At 44.3% G+C, this 20,577-nt stretch overlaps 1 protein-coding gene across 1 annotated transcript in view; it reads right to left on the reverse strand.

Moving 5' to 3' along the window:
• Positions 1–11,510: 11,510 nt before the first annotated feature.
• The window catches only part of TGFBR3 (transforming growth factor beta receptor 3), a 109,407-nt gene continuing 100,340 nt past the window's right edge, over positions 11,511–20,577 (reverse strand). The window contains exons 14-16 of the mRNA XM_075711390.1: positions 20,163–20,198; positions 18,012–18,119; positions 11,511–11,629 (exon numbers count right to left, since the gene is read on the reverse strand). Coding sequence (XP_075567505.1) covers positions 11,511–11,629; positions 18,012–18,119; positions 20,163–20,198 — 263 coding nt within the window. The remainder of the gene's footprint in view (positions 11,630–18,011; positions 18,120–20,162; positions 20,199–20,577) is intronic.

The raw sequence follows: 20,577 nt of genomic DNA on the forward strand, positions 1-20,577 counted from the left end.
TTTTTTTTCTTTTCCTTTCCTACTTACTATTTGCCTAAGAGCAGTGTGTGATTTTACTATTTTGGTTGCTATTCCAAGGCATTTGATGAGCCCTGAATGCAAGTTGCAGTCTATATGTTGTTTGCAGACTGCTCTGGAAATATTTCTTTAATACTGAAGAGCTCAAACACCCCATGCTACTTCTTTGTCTCCTGTGAGGTCACCTAACTTACAAACTCACTTCCAGAAGACAAAGGCAGAAGTGTCAAGCTAGAGATGTGGTTGCTTTGTCCAAAAAGCATGCTCAGAAGTGTGAATGGATGGCACCCGAAGCAAGAATGGCAATGAGCTCAAGGGGAAAAGAGAAAGCAGCCCTCCTGAAAATTTGCATCAATGAAACAGTTTTTAAAGCCTCCCTGGTTAAGTGGGCTTCATCACATGCAGTGCTCACTAGCCCAGTCCCGGCCAGAGTGTGAACACACTTAAAGTGGTTGCAGATAAAAACATCTGGAAACAGGCCATGTGAATAGGGTTTATAATGGGTGGGATAGTTACAGCTGATTCACATATGACTAATGCTAGCATTTTCCCTTGGAAGCCTAACCAAGTGTTGCTTAAAAAAGAGACACAAGAGCAGCAGTGGCCCACTGACAGCTGTCACCCTTGTCAGGAGCGAGCCCATCGACAGCCTGGAAGCCATTTGGCTTCACAAGTTCAGAAGTGACAGCACCTGGGAAACACAGCCCAGCGCTCTGCACATCAGCAGCATTTCTCTCCATTGACGGGAGTGACATTGCCCCAGAAAGACAACATGTCAAATATATCATGGGGTGCTGGGCAAGCCCACAACCCCTCTGTGAGTGAAGAGATCTCAAGCATCGTCCTCTGTGTGCTGTGATCGGGTGCAGAACCACCAAGGGCTTTGCAGTGTCAGACAGAGCCTGTGGGCTTTGCTGCAGAGTATCTCTGTGACTGATTAACACATGATTCTTACGTTTGGATGTGCGCTGCCCAGAACACCCGCGTCAACTTTCTTTGAGGGTTTTTATAGTAAACGCTACACAATTCACTGAAGCCAGAATAGCTCTGGTGCATTGCTACCTTGCGTACCCTGCTCAGAACACATATATTTTTAAGAAAGGAGTATGGCATTTTGCGCTGATCTGAAATGTGAGCCTTCTTGACTTAAATGCAAACAGGAGGACCAGCACCGCAGTTGTCAGAACTTCAGTTGGAAATAAGAGCTTGTAATGCTGACTGGAGTTGAGGAAAAAGGCTTTACAGCTGCAGAGCGAAACTCAGATGTTTGGAGAAAGTGGGTAGTATGCTGAACGAGAGTTGCAAGAAGTATGACTTGAGAGACTAGGGAATAGGTCCTGTTTTCAATAAAAGTCTAAAGAAAGGGAAGAGCAGGGGTTCAAGGAATCATCGCTGGGCCTGAAGTACACTGGCAGCTGTTCAAACTGGCTGCTTGCCAGATAATATTTCTGTTATTCAGTGCTGAAGAACAGTTTATGCACTTGAGAGATGCTCTGCCGGTGTAAATAGACACAATTTGACTGAAGTCAAAGGAGCTGGTTTATACCAGCTGAGAATCTGGCCCTTAGTTTGCTCTAAAAATGAAATATGGACTCTGAATAATGAGAAACTCTTTTTTTTTCCTTCAAATGTGGCACTGAGCCTGGATGCTGGCAAGTGCCTCCAGTTTTACACACATTGGTTCCTTTCAGTGCAGTGAGAAGTCTTCTTAAAGCTTTGTAAGCAGGAGGCAACACTTGAGTTACCCCACCTAGAGACAGAAGATGCATACCTGCATCGCAGTGACCCCGATCTCTTCTAGCCTCCTTCCATGTTACTGTTACCTTCATTGATTGTGTCAAAATAAATTTATATCATCATATTTCTACACTGGCACCACCAGCGCACATAAGCTCTGAGAATTTATCAGTCCATTCCCATTCAACTACATAATTTTTGTTAAGAACTGCTCCCCAACCTGAGCAGTGCCGTCGAGAGATGGACATCCAGATTCATCCTGGTCAGCTGCAGGTGCTTAGTTGGGAACGGGATTGCTCCAGGATCTCCCCAGTGCCCACACAGGAGAGAGGCAAGGCATGCTGAGTTAGCCTCAGGGACTGCCCGCCTCCAGCAGCCGTATCGGAAGCATAGGCTGATGGCTTCCCTAACTGCCTGAACCAAGCAAAGAGCATCCAGACCTTTAAGATTTTGAAAGAGAGCACAACTGAGTCATATCTTCCAGATGTAAAACGCTTGTTTGCGGCAGCACTGGCTTGCATACTCTAGATGCTTTCTGCACTATTCATGTCCACGTGCATTCATTCTCCAACATACACATTGGCACTTTCCCTTCTTCAGTTCTCCCACTACTAGATGGAATGATGGATGTTTGTATACACGTGCGCATTTATATTTAAAAACATAAATGCATGACTACCTAGCTTTTTGGTATCACAGTTTTGTCTTTGCTCAATAAAAGTGCAGGAAACCTATAAAAATCTCACTGGGGTCCATGTAACCATACTATTTGTCATTACTCAAATAAACACAGTAATTAAGATTTCTTACAGCTTCTGAAAGAGACAATAGCAAATTTGTTCTTGGTTCACAGTTGTTTAACCATATATTGACTAAGATGTCTGCACCCTAGAAGTATGAGGTCTGACTTTCAACATCTTGTATTCTTAGCCTATGATGTAAATATTTATTTGAGCTTTTAATTTTTTCCTTTGAATGAACAAGCAATGCCATAAATGAAAGCTTACAAAAGCAAAGCAATGGAGAAATCTTCTGGAATTAGCTTGGCATAAACCCACTCTTACCATTAAACCAGAAAACAAAACCGTATGCCATGCCTTGCCAGAGCCAGATTTCTGAAGTTCCCAATACAACTATGGCCTCCTTGACAGGTTATCCCCTGATGCAGGTGATGGGCACAACCTGAGCAGGAGAAATGGCTCCTTGTCTGCAGGGCAGAGCAGCCGGTGCGTTCCACAGCCCATGGGGACAGGAGAAGGGCCAGGCAGCCGGCCCAGCAAAAGCCTCATCGTTTATGACAGACCCTTGTTGTCTAACATCTAGTAAAACATGACTCACTTCAGGGACACACATTTGAGGGCAATCACAGAAAAATTAACTAAGCACTGCCAGTAAAAACATGGGTGTACTTACTCTGGCTTTGTAATGGTACAAAGCATGTCAGCGGGGTACACGCTTTCCAGGGTAATCATCCCTCAACCCTCCCCGGACAAAACCAGCACTCTCTGCTTCTCATGCTACAATACTCGTAATCACAGCATTGATCCAACTTTCTCTGTCAAACAACTTGACAATAACCTCATCGTGGATTCCCTCCTTTTTCCATCCTTAATTACCAACATCGCCTCCCCACATCATCAGACTGAGGGCACCGCCAGCTTAAGTCTATGTGAAATAAAAATACAGCCTCACCTTCTTCTTTATGTAGGTGTTTGTCATCCTATACCTGCTCCTGCCTCACTCTACCGACCATCTTCCACGCCTTCAGCACCCTTCATCGTCTGGCAGTTGCCGTAGTCCGCTGTTTTCCATGCTGCCCCGTGCACCGGAGCTGCCTGACAAGCACATTTTGCGACTCTAAGAAAGGGTTTGAAACATTTCGTCAGAGCACTGGGACCCAAACCCCACCTTTGGGTCTTTTTCCACTTAAAACAGAAGAGCGAGGGCAGGTCTGGTTTGCGACCAGAGCCCCAGGCCGCGCAGGTCCCGCCTGCGGCAGAGCTCTGTACAGAGCCGCCCCTCGTCCCAGGGGACGCAGGGGCCCTCACCGCTCCTCACGTGGCGGTCCCGTTAAATGGGAATTTAACTATCGGGCTAAAAAGGCGAGCCACCCTCCCTCCCCACCAACACCCACATGCACCTTTCAGCAACAGCAGTGTTTAATTTTGTCAAAAAACCATTCACAACAGCTCTGCCTTTCACCTCACATGCTCCCACTGGGCATACAGGGACTGTCATGGCTGTCCTCCTCCAAATCTACTCCTGAACACCTGCTTCCCCCGGCCCTGAGGAGCCATTGCCGAGCGCTGCTGTGCACCCCCAGCCGTCCCCCCGGCACCCCTGTGCTGGCAGCCCCCTCCTCTCTCATTTTGTCCGAGCTCCACCGCAAAACCCTCTCGGGACAGCGCCGAGCCCCACGCCGCCATTTTGAGCCTGCCTGAGAAGCCACAGGTCTGGCCCTGTGCCATCCCTCCGCCCGCCTGCCCTCCTGCGCAAGCAGGACAGGGAAAGGCAGAAGTTTGCTCTCATTCACGACAGAGATTTTTATTTCAAACTCCTTAAGCACGATTTTTAGCAGCGGAGGAGTTGCCCAGCAGGCAGGACGAGCGTTTTGCCCGTCCTCCTCCTCCTCGCAACGCGAACGCGCGCCATCTGACCGTCCCAAGCGTCAGCGCCGCGGTTTGCTGTTCGGTTTAGTGGCTCCTAACCCGAGCCTTTTGTATTTCGTGGCCCTTCTTCCTGAAGCAAAAGCCAGAGAGAGCTGCTTAGCTTCGACAAAAAGCTTATTTGCCTGAAAAAGTCTGTTAACAAGGGGCGTATCGCAAGGCTAGGCGTACCCCAAATGTCACCAGTCTGGTCAAGAATACTCCTGCTCGCTTTGCTGATGCCTAACACTCTGTAAGCCGGTGTCACGCACCGGGGACGGGTAACGTCCCCCCCCGAACGCCCTCGGTGCGCCGGGGGCAGGTCCCCGCCGCGGCCCGTGCCTGGCAGCCCTGGCAGCCCTCCAGCTCCAGCTCCAGCTCCTCTCAGGCCGAAGCGTGGCATACGAGCCTTCAGCCTCCCATTTCCAGACACTTTCTAACTGCTTCCTTCATGCTATTTTATGGTTTCCTTTCAGTGATTTAAATTTTCTATGACATGTTTTGGCACCGAGAAAATTTTGTGAAGACCTACGTGTTCCTGCCGCAAATGCCCTGTGTGTATGATCCTCTTAAATTTTCCTGTTTATTTTATTTTGCATTCTTAACGGCTAACGTTACTAATCACTTCTAAGATCACAGACTAATAAAAGTACTGCGTGGAGCAAAGACTTTCCCTACATCCCAAGCTCTTACGACCCCATGGGATATGCCTGCTTGCACTAAAGGACAGACCGAGAACTTTTTCATGCTTTCACCCCGTTTACAAAGCAAATCTGGAAGTTCAGTGCTTAGAGAACTGGGAACTCCGCAATCACTCGCAGGGATTGCACTTTGATTTTAGCAGGCATAAAAAATTTACAGGGCTGACTAAAATAGCGAGTTTGCTGAGCCACTTAAAGCGCCTTTAAATACCACCAGCTTTCTCTGCTTAACGCTAATATGCTGATTTTTAAAATACTGATTTAGTTTTTTGTCAGTACAGTGTGTTCTTTACTCGAGCTGGCAGTTTGCAGGCAGCAGTAAGCTTAGAATGAAAAAGAGACTCCACCCAAACATTTTTTAACCAGTTCTTCAGATATACATGCCAAAATAATTGGATGGAAAAAGATTTGTCATTTTTAAAAAAGTGCAAGAGTAACAACTTTTGTGCTGCTTTTCTTCCTCAGCTATCTGTAAACCAGCTCCTCTTTCTACTTTTCCTACCCACGGTGGAACTGCAGCACGGCGCAGAGCTAAATGCCAGCCAGGCAGGCGGGACTGGCTGCACAGCAGGCCTGGAGCCACCTCGGTGCACATCATCCTCTGGGCGTGTTGCAGTGAGTCCCTGAAGGCTTGTAGCAAATGAGACTCTATAAAAATGTAATTCAAGCTGTAACCTTCTTTGGGTAGGTGAAGTGATGTAATCTGATCTTTCTCATGCAAAGAATTCCAACGGTGTAAAGGCACACAGGTTCGCAAGGCCAGGTCTAGGGCCGGAGATCTGGGAATACAGTACAAAAACCGAGCTGCAACAGACTTCCACCCTCATAAATATCTGCTTTACAATTACAAAGTGACAGCTGTGAAAATGTATCAAAATATTGGCTCCTTTTATATTGTCTTGAAAGGAACACTGTGATTAATTTAATTCGACTTAAAATAGAAGTCCAGAGGGACTGTGTTTTTCCTGAAACTGGCATTTGGTATTTTTTGACTCTCCAAAACATTTGCTTCACTCATGAACGCCTGGCAGAGACAAACACGCACAACATTGATGTTTACTCTGTAATGTGGTAGGAGTCTTACTTCTTAAGGTCTGAAAATACTCATGCAAATCTATCACAATTTGCTGGCTAAATAATTGCATTTTAAAATTAATTCCTCATATGAGACACTAATCTCGCTTTCATACCACGTTTCAGTCAAAATACAAATCTTGAAGGTGAAGAACAGCTCCAATATCTTTACGCTGAGAGTCAGCTCTACGGAGCTCATTTCCAAAGGAAAAAAAAAAATCGTCTTCATGCAGAAACTGAAATATGGTTGTTGTGAAGCAGTAGATCTATTGCACCTCTGTGAGCTGTAAGTCATAGGCAACATGCAAGCTTATGACTGCTTCTAATTAATTGCCTTTTCTGTACTGAAGGAATCTTGATATTTAAAAGCGATCGTTAAACATTTTAGATCCCTTTCTTAGGGAACTCTCTTTCTTGAGTTAATAACCACAACCTTTGAATAACCCAGGGAAATACCGCTGAGGCTGGCCCCCCCAGAGTGCCCATAAAGAATATTTTGCACATGAAATACAGGAAACAAAGCCATAAGCAGGATAGTAAACACCCAAATCCTCGCCCTGCTGATCCACAGCCAAGCTATCTGCTCCAGCACAGGAAGACCCTTCAGTAACGAAAAACGCTTGAAATAATCTCAGCCTTGCTCCCGTGTCCCCAGCGTGCTTGCAGCCAAGGGTATACAACAGCCCAAAGGAGCTCTGCCGCTTCAGCTAGAGGACTGACAGCAGACCCTTAGGCTCGACCGCGCTCAAGCCAGGCTTTGTGCAGGATGGGACTGAGGCTGTGTCTCGACATGCAACAACTCAATGCCTGCAGGATCAGAGCTTTGGACTTCACATGAGAGTGAAGAACAGCACCATTGATTAGATAGATCTAGTGGTTTCTGCAAGAAGTCATGATACGGAGAAGCCAACCAAAGTCAATGGATAAAAGAACATAGAAAGGAGAAAATCAAGGTGGTCACACAAAATCAAATCCTCCCTTAAGTTATCCTTAGACTAGATATAAGGAAGAAATTTTTTACACTGAGGGTGGTGAGGCACTGGCACAGGTTGCCCAGAGAGGCGGTGGAGGCCCCATCCCTGGAAACATCCCAGGCCAGGTTGGATGGGGCTCTGAGCACCCTGGGCTGGTTAAAGCTGTCCCTGCTCACTGCAGGGGGCTGGGCTGGATGATCCCTAAAGGTCCCTTCCAACCCAAAGAGTTGTATGATTCTACTAACACACACAACAGGCTGCCCAGAGAGGTGGTGGAGTCACCATCCCTGGAAGAGTTCAAAAAACAGGTAGACATGGCACTCTGGGGCACGGTTTAGTGGGCATGGTGGTGTTGGGTTGATGGTTGGAATGATGATCTTAGAGGCCCTTTCCAATCTTAATGATTCCTAGTTTTTACTTTCATTATAAATAATCAAGCCACCAAGCCAGGAAACATGCAATTGCTACTCCACCCTGAACTGGTTTAGTGGTGGACTTGGTAGTGTTAGGTTAATGGTTGGACAGGATGATCTTAGAGGTCTTTTCCAACCTAAACGATTCTATGATTCTAACTCCCACTGAAGTTTATGGTACATGAGGACATGGCACCGAGACAGAACTTGATTGACTACTGTTGGCTCTGTACAACTTCAAATAAATGAATCACGGCATCAATTATTAATAAATTGATATATACTTTATTATGCACAAGAGACTAAGATGACATGACACTGCGGTTATTAAAACTGTACAACTATGCATTTCCACAAGTCTCTGAAATACTGGATGCAAGATGAAACACAAATGGGGTATTCAGACTGGCCACAGGTATTAACAAGTAAATTTCTCCCATTCTCTGCTTTAAAAAAACAGCTGGCATTTGGATCTTAAAGAAAGGTACTTATTTATTTGAAGGTGAGAATACTGTGTTTGGAACCGGTAGGAACATGGCAGCGAAGATCCGATAACGCTATGAACATCCCCGTGAACGACAAACAACAACAGGGCAGAACAGTCACCTCACACGAAGGGCTGCCAGCACAACCAACAGTACAGTCTTCTTGTGAAGCATGAGGTAGATATACGTAACAGAAAGAACGGTACATGTAGGAGAGAAATGGTTACAAAAGGGCAGGGGGAAGGTTACAATCATCAACATCTACAGACAGTTTGCAAAATCCATTTCCATGTGGAAAATGCCACAAGAATAGCCTAACACGGAAAGATCTGACTCTTGAAACACAAATATAGCAATGTCCAAAACCAAACGCTGTAAAAGGTTAGTTAGTGATTAGACGACGCATGACACAATAAGTGGTCTACTTTGGAGTTTAAGTACGTTACTAATAGCTTTTACAGACAGAAGCTGTCCCTTTTAAGCCCAATCCTCCCATTCTCACATAAGAAGTTCCTTCGCAGTCGACTCCATCGCGCCGAAATTTACCTCCGAGCCCGACCCTCCGAAGCCCCGGCTTTAAAGCCCTCCGCTGGGACAGGAGCGTCTCGCTGGCCTTCCACACCCCATGGGCATCTGCCCCGTGAAGCCCAGCGCGGTGAGACCAGGTTTGACAGAGGTGGGAACCTGCGGCTTTGCGGTGACGCGTTCAGGAGCTCGCCACACCACACACAGAAACTTGCACTAGAGACGAATGGCTGCTATAAAAGTTGAGCTTATAGGTGTATCAGTACTCTGAACGGCAGGCAGCTTAACGCCTCCTGGAAAGTACTATACATTTTTGTAATAAAGCTATTAACTGGGAATGCCTGGGTTTTCTTCTCTCTCTCTCTCTTGGCAGAGATGGCTGTTCCATCTGCTAAGTAATTACATGCACTTTTGGTAACCTCCAATGGACAATTCATTCAGATTGATTAAAATTGCTGAATTAGACAGCTGAGTACACCAAGTTCAGTTAATCAAACTGTACTTCAGATACAAGTCAACAAATCGAATCTTTGATCTTTATATATTTTTGGTTTATCCAACAGTAAATATAAATCTGTAAATTATTTTAAAATTAAATTTTTGATAAAAAACATTGATAATGCAGCATGTTTCTCTCAAAAATATACAATTATCTATTTTACAGAAAAGTTTCCAACCTGTCCATCCCAACAACCAAATCTAATACTTCCTATGAGAAACTACTTAATAAAATATCTGAGGAAGGAAAGGGTTAAAACAGGGAAAAGAATTTACAAAATATGTAAATTTCACAGTAATTGAAATTAAACATTTCATATAGAGGAACTTACATTTATCTAAAACATTTAAATATATCTTTATACAGAAATTTAATGTAGTAAAATATAGCTATGATTGAACTTAAAGACTCTAGTCTTCTTTGAAGACATCTTTAAAGGCTTTACACATAGAATATGCTTATACAATACATTCTGCTGAAGGTTAGGCAAAGCGCTTTCTTTTCAACCACACAGGTAGCACATTCATCCTCCCGACACCTCGTAACAGAGCCAACCCTGCACACCCTTACGCATGGGGATAACTACGCTTACGTGACAATCCTGTTGATGCTACCAGGACGACGCATCGGCCTGGTAAGAGAAAACACTTTTCCTCTGCATAACTATACACTAGCTATCTCCATGGACTCTGAGAATAGCCATAACGTGTAGAGTTGAGCGAGGACGAGGCGTGTAGTTACTCATATGCATAAATGTTTGCAGGGTTAGTAACAGACTTGATTTAAAGTGAGTAATATTCCACCTGATCCTGGGCACTTAACGTCTATTGCGTATCTTGCACTTTGACCATCCTGGCATCAGCAAGGCACAAGTGTAGAATCAGCAAAAGAAATCTGCAGCTCACACTTCAGAGAAGACTATCACTCTAGTGTAATGAATTCCCTTCTCCTCTTGCAGAACGCAGGTAAGCTTCGCTAAAATCAGCAAAAGTTACTCATCCCATTTTTAGAGGAAAACAATGCTCATTTTTCCTCACAGGAGAAGGATCAGTAGAACAATTACAAAGTGGCAACATAACAGTCAAACAATTACACATTAAAAGTGCCTTTTTTCTTCTCATTTGGCAACGATTTGAAGGTCAAGATATGGCAACGACACTAAAAAAAATACTGTGACAATTAGTACCCTTCTGCCATTTCCATATTCCGACGCTACTTTGGGACTATCCAATTGCAATGTTCATACAAGGGGTTGACACAAACAACTGCACCATTATCTTAAGGGAATAGCTTCATTTTGGTAGGCAGTATTCTGCACAAACAATAGGCTCTACTGTACATTCTTTGTGCCCTCAAAACCGCCTCTTATTTTAAAGAGAATTTGGGCTGGCAAAAGGATTAGAACCAACTCACCTTTTTTACCTCCTCCATCTACCTATTATAAACTGAAGAGGCAGTTGTGGAGTTTTTTTTTATATATATATACACATTATATATTTGATGTATGGAAGGAACACTGAGCCAATTTCCCAGTTGTTAAAGTGGTAAGTTAGGCTCTGTATAATTAGGTATACATCTATTTGCGTAAAGACATTGCCATTAAAGGTACACACACATCTATCTTAGTGCACAAGAACATTATTTGTCTTAATTTTTGTGTGTGTATGCATTTGGTATAGTAGATTAAAAAAAAAAAAAAATCTCTTAGTAAAGAGCTTTGGCCCAGAGAACAAGAAAGGGAATGTTAGAGTGTGCTCTTCTCCAATTAGCAATTCAATGCATATTGAAACAAAAATACCTGGAACAAACCTGAATCTGCAAACACAACAAAGGAAAGCAAATGAGATGCTGTAGCTAAAAGCTTAACAAAAGGAAGGTTACTCAAAAGTGGCTAAACATAGCTGAAGTAATAAAATGTTATTTACCAAAGAGACCTGACCTTGAGGCTTTCTTGCTTAGAGAAATAGAAATCCTTTGACCTAAGATCATCTTTGTTCTGCTTATCTTGTTGAATTCCCTTAACGAATACCTTGTGTCAATGAGAAGCTTTAGGGAAAGAAAAAAAGTCGTATAGACAAAGCAGCATTTTTCCAAACTGGCATAGATTTCACATTGAGGGCCCACAGACCCCTAGAACAGGTTGCAGTACTGTAAAATTAGTAGCTTTGTCACATGTAGCACAACATGCTATAGAAGATCCAACAGGCTGTGTTTACCCATGCATCGTGTGCACATATACACACTCACACACACAGTGGCTTCCCCAAAAGAAAAATCAGTCTTTTTTTTCCCCCCCCTGTAGAAAAATCCCTCCTCATTTTTTTTTTTTTTTCAAAAGCAACCAAACCAATCCTTTTAACTTTACAAAGCTCGTGTCCACACACAGTCCTTTGAACCTCGGCACCCCTGCGTTGCTCCTCGTGCGTGTTCCCCCCGGGGTTAGGTCGCACTGCTGCTGGAACAGGGGGTGCTCTGGGTGCTGCCAATGCTGTGCGCTGCGCTGCTGTTCTCGGAGGCTGCTGGGGACGTAGGGACCTGCTGCCTTCCCGCCGTTTCCCCTGAGGGAAAGGGGAGAGAAAAAGGGGGGAAATTGAAAATGTTAGTTGTTGTAGAAAGCAATAATCCGGTCCTTCCCAGTCTGCCTCTTCTGTATTTCCACGCAACGGATGTCTTGGGTGACAGACCTCAAACAGAGTACTGCTGAAAATGTTACTTTGGCACCTTTGCATTGCTATGCACACGGGGAAAACAATGCTGCTGTTTTCTCAAGCGCTTTAAAAGCAGCTGATGGAAACTGCCAAGACAGACATTGTCCATCTTCTGTTGTCAGCTGTCACTCTCATGGGTCCCGTTACATGACTCGGGCTGTTTCATGGAAAAAGGCGAATAAAATGTAGGCTTTAGTTTAAATGCCAGTTTATAGAGCAGCATATTTCCTAAAAGCGGAGCTGAAGACAATGTTCCTCAGTCAGCTGGATACCACATACCCTGAGACACAGCCAGTTTTCTTCGTCTAGAAAAACAACAGGCTACCCTGCAAGCTTGACTTGATTTACTCCAAATAGAATGTGCAGGAAGTTCCCCTATAGCTACCACAGTATGTGTAGCGCTTACAACCTGTAGTGAGAACAAGACTCACCATTTCTTGTTAATTGCTTACTGACGATAAATTAAAAGCCCTTCGTTATTTGGATTGCCAAATCAAGCGCTCAGGAGTTAAAGCCAGATTTATGGCTCCTGATAAAACCTAGATTTTTCCCTGCTCTCCTCACACCCCTTCTGCACCTGTGGCTGGGATCCCGTGGAAAAAAATCCAGCTCTCAACTAGCATGGAAGTAAAAATTGCATCATTATGTGAATGCCCAAAAGATCATATTGACACCGTGTAGGAAACCGTAACTGTGGCATTTTTTAAGTTACAGCACTCAAATCCGCAGCCTTGGTAATATTACAAAATAAGTCTCTTCAAAACAGATGGCGAGACTAAGTTTACACAACGTGCGCTGGAGCTGCCCCCTCCCTTGAGCTCATCTCTCAGGACGCGAACCTGTGATCTCAGCACGGCAACACGGACGGACTGCTGCTGCCTGAGCTGCAGACCAACCCTGGCAGCCAGCGCCAGCACCGCCTGCTTTCCCAGCAAAGGAGCAAGACGGAAATGTTTTACCGGATCATGGGCAGGAAGGACTGGGAAAAATCAAAGGCTGGTACATCTCCCGCCTCATTAGCTTACAGGGACACAGATGATCTGCTCACGTTGCTCTAGGTTATCCGAAACCTGACGCCATGGGCCAGGTCTGCTGGGGCCGATTTTTCTTCCCTGCTCAGGATTTGGTAGAGCTCCCATTCCCCAGCGATTGCTTCAGTGACAGGTTGAAGGCCGGAGGTACAGCCTGCATCCAGAGGGTTACAGAGCCGGGACGAGGCAGCTTCCTCCCACGGGAGCTGCTCTGGCACATCCCCATGCCCCGTGTGCCGCTGCCCAGCTGCCAGAGCCCCGAGCTCCTCGGGAATGTGGCCGCGGAGGAAATGCGCCTTTAACGCTTTGTGTCTCGGGCCAGCAAACGTCCTTCTGCAGGCTGCTCCGTGCTCAGAGGTCTGCTACAAACAAGGGAGGTCTGAGGGTTTCTCACAGCAGAGGTTGCAAGTGTTCTTTGTAATGGAAACCAGCGGGCTCGCTGCTAGCTCTCGCCGCAGCCACAGCTGTATGTGCACGTGAGGCCCCACAACGCACAGCTCTTGCCTTACACCCCACTGCTTTAGGAATGGGGAGGAAAGAAGGGACGGGGCAGGACAGAAAAACAACAAACTAAACCACTAAACCACAATGCCCAGGAGGCCAATGAAACGTTTAAAAAGAGGGTCAGGATCGTGCTCTTGAATTCAGCGCTAGAGCCCAGCATTTACTTTTGTGAGCAGATTTTGATTCTGTTTTTCCCAGTGTAAAAAAATAGCTTCTCCATAAGCGGCGGATTTCTGCTCACATGCAGCAGGTCAGGCTCTACCCCCGGTCATCTTGCAAACAAGCTGAGTTTCAGCTCTTAACTTGCACTGGAAACAGCTTTGCAACCCATCAGAATAAACTGTATCAAATGAACGTCTGCGTCATCGGGCTGTAGCAGCTTTCATAAGCCCTGTTTGGATGTTTTCCCCTCCCGACTTTCTCCCTTCTCCTCTAGTTGTTTGTGTCCAAGTCTTCCTTCCTTTTGTACTACAGGATACGTCTATAAAGGCCGTGATAAGCAAACTCCCTTTCATGAAAACAAAACAAGCGAACACAAACATCACAAAACAGCAGAGCCGGCGAACCCGCACCCCCGGCAGCATGAGGAGAAGCCGCTCCGCTCCCCCGGCGGGGCCCCCGGCCCCCGCGCCCTCCCGCCGGCTTCTCCTTGCAGCTCCGCTGTCACCCATTTTACAAACCACATGATTGCACGCAGCTTTGCGTCAGCCTCGGCACGTCAATACGATCTGTATGCATTTAACCGTAAATTCATTTATAAGCTAAACACGTGGTGCTTCTCTTTATGGCCAAGTGACAAACGCGGTGCCGGAGTCCCCGCGTGAGCCCAACAGCTCGATCTACTCCTCCTGGCTCCTCCGGAAAGCGTCTTTGGAGGCACCTTCCCTTCGGTTTGGGATGGGAGCCCCCTTCCCTCTGCTGTAATTCACTTGCCTCTGCAGCACCTCATTTCTAGAGCACGATCAGCAGCTCTGATATTCCACGATCACTTGTTGAACAGTAACAAATTCTCAATGTCCTCAAGTAAAAAAAAAAAAGCCAAATCACGGTGACGTTATGAACGCAGTCTAGCAGCTACATTTGGACTGGCTGATTTTTCCTGCATTTTATTTCCTCAATACCTAGCTAATCTGTAGCACAGTATTTTTAAAGAATATTCATGAAAAGGATATAAAGAAATGTAAATTATCGCCGAAGAAGCACTCCCCATCTGTCTTTTTCATGTAAACAGCTTCATGTATCTCATGTTACTGGACCAGAACTGCTGCAATGGACATGTCTCATCTATTGACAGTAAACAAGCTTTTACCCATCTGAATGCGACGACATGCACTTTATTATTCACACTTAGGAAAGCTGCCAGTTGTACTCCCTGTCCAGGAAGTCTGAATGTTTGCTTTTCTATCTCCATTTGCCAAATATAATTGGTTGCTATGTCAGTTTATTTTAAATCAGATCCCATAAAAAAAAAAAAAAAGGGAGAAGTGGGGGAGGAGGGACGCTTTCAACTTCTCAGATTTTGGAACATTTTATCCTGTTAACTTGCAACACTGCCAGGAGAAGGAGGAAAGCACGCTTTCTAAGAGAATGAAGCAACTGATATTCTCTGTAACACAGCAGCCCCTTTACTTGGTTTAGCAGCCTCATTAACTAATCAGCCTTGCGCGTGTCCCCTTCCTAAACATGGTCAATTATCCCTGCTAAGGCAGATATTACCTTAGCAGACATTTACATGGTTAAATTTTGAAGGGTTTCTGCATCCATGTACACCACAAGATTTTTGCTTCTTCCTAAGACTCCCAGGAAAATTGGGTTAATTGTGGCAAATCTCTGCTACCTTCCCTTCATTCTTGGGTCCTCTCCGGGCAGAACCAACACCACTGTGGATAGCTTTCAGCCACCTTCCATGTCCTTTAACCGACTGGAGAAAGGCCCAAAAGTACAGAGGCCTTTTGCAGAAAAGTCGGCTAAAATTCCTCCTCTGTTGCCATCATCCTAGCTTCCCCCTCTCTTCCTCTACTACCTGTGTATCTTAGGACATCTGTACTCCATGTTGAATGGTTTCAGAGAATGTAGAGTATTTTAAAGCACAATTTTGATGCTTTGGCAGAAATCCCTGATTTTTTCCTTACTGAAATCAGCAAAAGCCCTACATGAAAAAAACCCAACACAGCAATCCTTGTTCAACATTTGGAGATGGAAGTCTATGTCTTTTGTAGTTCTTTTCTGCTATCAATCGTTTGAGGTTTTAATGTGAACCACCTATCAAGATGAACAAAAGAGCTCATTCACATAAAGTTTTGTCCCTGTTAGAATGAGTCTGCCAGCAGAGACATACTGATAAAATTATATCGGCAAACCTTCTTACTACTGGCAAAAAGGCGGCCTTTTGCTGTATTGCATATAGCACTACAGCAACAGAAATACCTTACTTCACGCATCCCAAGTTGCCATTCTACACCAGCAGTAGCTTTTGTCCATACTCTGAGTATCACCAAAATGCAGTTTTCGAATGAACTCATATTTTCCAGCCTTTGGTCTAAATCATGTGTTAGAAGCCCAGTGCTACTTGCAACAAAAGATGAGGTTTCAGAACATACTTCAGCAATGCATGAATTCTCTAATGGCAAAAGACAGCCACTCTGTAGATGAAATTCAGATTATCTCCCCCCCGCCCCTCCTTATTTTAATAAGGGTCTGCAGCCAGCTGCTCTAAAATGTTTCCACTGCAGCTGGATTATCTTGTCTGCCACAGCAGTCGTCCTCTTAAGAGACTGTCCCTGCCAGAGCCTTCACTGCACTCTGCTGCAAGTTGTGCTTTGTAGATATAAGACGTTATGCACAGAAAAATTATGTGCACAGGAACATAGGTTCACTTTCACAATCCTTTGAAAGTCTGAACCAGATAACTTCCTAGATATTTTTTAGTGTTTCTGTGATTCTCTGATCCGATGACTTACAACGTCCCCTTCCTTTCTTCTCATTTATTACTTTTTGTCTGGCCTTTTTCCCCACTTATTTTCATGTCTCAACACAGAGCCCGAGCAGCTGCCCTCTCCATCACTTGTACGTGGTCATTATGATGCACGTTGTTAGTGTAATTCTTTTAATGGGATTGGTCCAAGTCCTACCATTGCTGAAGGATTTATCATGTTGGCTTCCCAGTGTTCCTTTACTACTGACACACACGTGTCTATAGCTGGTCCTGTACATGAACAGAGATTGAACTCCCACAAATGCAGGACCAATGATATTAATTGAACAATTGTTTTAATTTTTTGTTAATAAAGGCTATCTATTTGGCAATTACCTTCTTAACTTACACCTTTACTCATTGAAATTGCACTTAGGTTTCTTCCACAATGTTTCAGTAGTATCTGAGGCAGAATTATACTATTTATACATATTATCACAACCTTTACATTTTCCACATTTGCCTCAATTCCAAACAAGCTTCATACACAGCTGATGCACTGAGAAGTACTAAACTGCTTATACAAAGTTGTACTGCCAACTGGAAAAAAAACCCAGCTCCTGGGTTATACATAATATTTACAGAAGCTCTGACCTGACAGGGCCGGATTCTCACTCCTAAATAGCTTCCATGAGGTTTTAGATGCTGAAAAAAACCCTGCAGTGGGCTACGGGAGAATTCCAGTGCTCCAGAGCTGCACAGGTTTGGAGTAATTGACCTCCCATTCCCCCCAACCTCCCAGAGATTTTGGCAGGGCCTTGCGAGGTCAGAAGTGGAAGTAGCTGGGAGTCCAGCACGCTGTAGGGATCCTGAGATACCCCGTAATCCACAAGCAGCCCAGGTCAGATGCTGCAAATCAAGGCCCCATCAGTGTCCAGTCTTTGTCTGTACCACCTTGCAGATTACATGCAACAAAGCTCCCCAAACGCCCTCTTCTTCCAATAGAGTATTGTATTTCTGCTAACTTAGTTTAATACAGAAAAAAATTCTGAGGAGATACTGAAAAATTATCTGTGCATAAAGGCTGCACCAATTCGGGCACATTCCTGGTTATTTGGTTGGACACAATTAAGTGAGATTACACAGGACTTCTACCAATTTAATGTAACAATTGAAGAATGAAGGAATAAATAATTGGGGCAAAAATTCTATGTAATCAAGGCCCAAGAAACATTTTCAAGTCTAGTTATATTCAGAGCATGTCTACGTAAATAAAGCATTCTCTTAACCATTTGGCCCACTCCTTGTTCTGATCACATCACATTCCCAGTCACATCAGCCTGATTTAGTAACTGCAAAATATTTTTAAAAAAAGGAATATAGGAACCAAAAGGGATCCATTAACTGAAATGTTAACTAAATTTGAAATACAGAGATGCTACTAATGATAATGCACAAGCCAGGAATACACAGTTTTACTCATGTCCCAGGTGAGTTTTCAAGATTTGCGTTTAAAATTATTTTAGCCAATTTTAAATCATGTTCGTAACGCATAACGCCTCCCTTTAGGGAAGGGCGTGTATCAATCTGCTGCTACGCACCAACAGGCTCATGGGAGGAGTTGCTGGAAAACACCCTAGTATGAACAGAGAGCAAGAAAAAAAGGCCAGGATAGCCATCGCTGGCCCCCCTCCCCTTTCCTCCCACCTTGCAAGAGTTCAGACCACACCGCATTTCCTGCAGCGTGATCTGCACCGAGGTCTGCAAGAGCCCTCGTACTTACCTGTGTGAGAGTAGATAAACCAGAGCGCTCCTGTTAGCAGGGCTCCAATGACAAATGCCGCAAAGGCAATGCCCACGACCGTCAGCGTGTCCAGACCGTAGAACACAGCTACAAAGGTAAACACGCATAATAAGGACTTTTTATTTTCAGTAGCAAATACCATTTTACAAAAATTCACCCTTAACACTTCCCTGGAAAAGTTTTTTAAAAATTCATAGTTAATTAAGCACCATTTTAAGGAACAGACGAGCAGATTTGCATCAAGGAAATAAAAGTGATGCTTTCAGAGACTGGCTTCAGTCCAACCAACTGTTCCACAGCACAAAGCAAAACCCCAGCTCAGCACACCCAAATCTGGAAAACATTGCAAAAATTAAGCATTTTCGGCTGGCTGTTAAGAACTTGCTTTCAATTAAATACCCATTTATCTCAAAAATCTGCTTTAAAAAGGCTGAGATCTTTGGCAAAAGATGCTTTTCATTTAAATGCCCTAACATTCAAGCAAACTTTCCCCTACATCTCCTGCAAGTTCAGTCTGAAATCTAGGTGGAGAACGGAACTGTTGTTAAGACGGAAGAGATGCCAGCAAAAAGTCAGTGAAAACATAAATAGAAACAATTGTTTTTCACATTTGGCAATGCTTTCAATAACTGAAATTAATTCCAGAACACAAAAATAGAACCACACACACACACACGCAAATCACTTTCTAGGGGAGAGGCCCTTGTGCAGTACCATTTCAAGGGTAACAGCATCTGGTTCCTGGATATATTACCCCGCAATGTTAACCATCCAGAGAAACCTTCAGATATGTGTTTTTCTTTTTGATGATTAGAAATACTTCAAAAAATGGTAATCACTCTTTTAGCAATCACTGGGGGACATTTCTTCTTACAAAACTGATTTCTAGTTTCAGTATTTTTAATGTCTCCCAGTGCACAAAACGGCTTAGGCCAGTGAATAACATTCTACTGACTAAGCTGGCCAGGAAATGAACTGACTGGATCTTCTCAGTAGTATCCTTCAGTGGAATTTCAGTTCTCAAAGCACAACCAACACCCTCACTTTACACGTTCCTGCGTCCAGCAAATGTCCCTATGGACATCCCCCAGCCCAACAGCTCCCACGATCCTCGTGGCCATTCCCCTTTTCCCCGTTTGACAAATGTCTTCTCCAGCAGTTCCTGCCGGCAAGGCCCTTCAGGACCCCTTTCTGGGTGTCTGCGACCAAGTTTGCGTATGCAACACCTGGCAGATAGTGGCTTAGAAGGTTTTTCTCCCATTTCTTCTATGAGAGTATTTCTGATTCCTTTGGCCACATCTGGTCATTTTAAATGCAAACAGAAAAGACTCTCCTAAATCCAGCTGTTTTTTCCACAAGGCACCAGCCAGTGTCCTCTCTTCTTAGGAGAAAACTTAGTGGAGAGGAGAAAGTGTATTTCTCATTCCCCTTGCTATTTTGAAGAAATTTAGTCCCAAAGACATAGGGACAGGAGCAAAGGAAAAAAACCTTCTTTGCACTTCCTCTTCTAATCTTCCCTTTTCTCCATTCATTCTTGGTTTTGGCTACAAATCATATTCATCTTCCTGTTTATTATTGTCTTCTAGTGCTGCTTCTCTCCTCCTCTTCCCTTCCTGGGTCACTAATTGACCCTGGTTAATTCACTACACCAAGACAGAAGAAAACCCAAAGAAATGAATCCGTAGCAAGTCGGTGATCTTATCTACAGCATGACCTGTAAGTGCTGGTGTCAGAGTAACTGGGGATGCGGCCAGCCGCAGCGCAGGGTAGGAGGGCTTGGAGGAGGACATAGGAGCTCCGTAAGATAGCATTGCTCCTGAAACCCTGGCACTGGGAAGCAGTGGCCTCAGCAGAAAAGGGGGAAATAACATACACATCAGCAAGTGAGCTTGCTAAGGCTGAGACTGGTGTTTTCCCAAAACTGATTTTCACGTACACAAAAGGTCACGGCCCTTCTCTCTAACCGCTGATGGGAACCTCTCAATCAGCAATACAGTCAGAATTCTGTTCTCTCCCAGAATTTAACACACACACACACTCAGAAAGCTTGAAGATCATTTACTTCATTGATCTAATACTTTCTAGACAAAAGTTTAAGGCTTAAAAGAGATTGGTTTAAGAGTTACTTACGTGGCTGTCTCACATTTGGCTTTGGAAGGGAAGGATCTAATTAAAAAAAAAAAAAAACAAAACCAAAACCCACAAAACATTAATCAGACAGAGTTCCACATACAGCCTACAAACTATGCAAGCAACCTTCAGGATCTGATCTGACAGAAAGACATTAATTGTAATTTTTACAAACCAGAAACTTCAGGAAAACCAGCTCGAATTCAATGATTTTGCTCAGCTCAGAAAAATTCTATTTGTATATTGATCATTCCTCGGGGGAACATAGCTACAAGCATCATATACTTTGCTGGCAAGTACACTGCAACCTTTCCCACCCAGATGTCATCAGGTTGGACCCGCAGTAACTCTGGTTATCCCTCTGTGGAGCTCTTAAAGAGCACAGATTGCAAAGGCTGCTTTAAGGTGATTACAT

The sequence above is a fragment of the Pelecanus crispus genome, chromosome 5 (genome assembly GCF_030463565.1).
Source record: "Pelecanus crispus isolate bPelCri1 chromosome 5, bPelCri1.pri, whole genome shotgun sequence".
Classification (NCBI taxonomy): domain Eukaryota; kingdom Metazoa; phylum Chordata; class Aves; order Pelecaniformes; family Pelecanidae; genus Pelecanus; species Pelecanus crispus.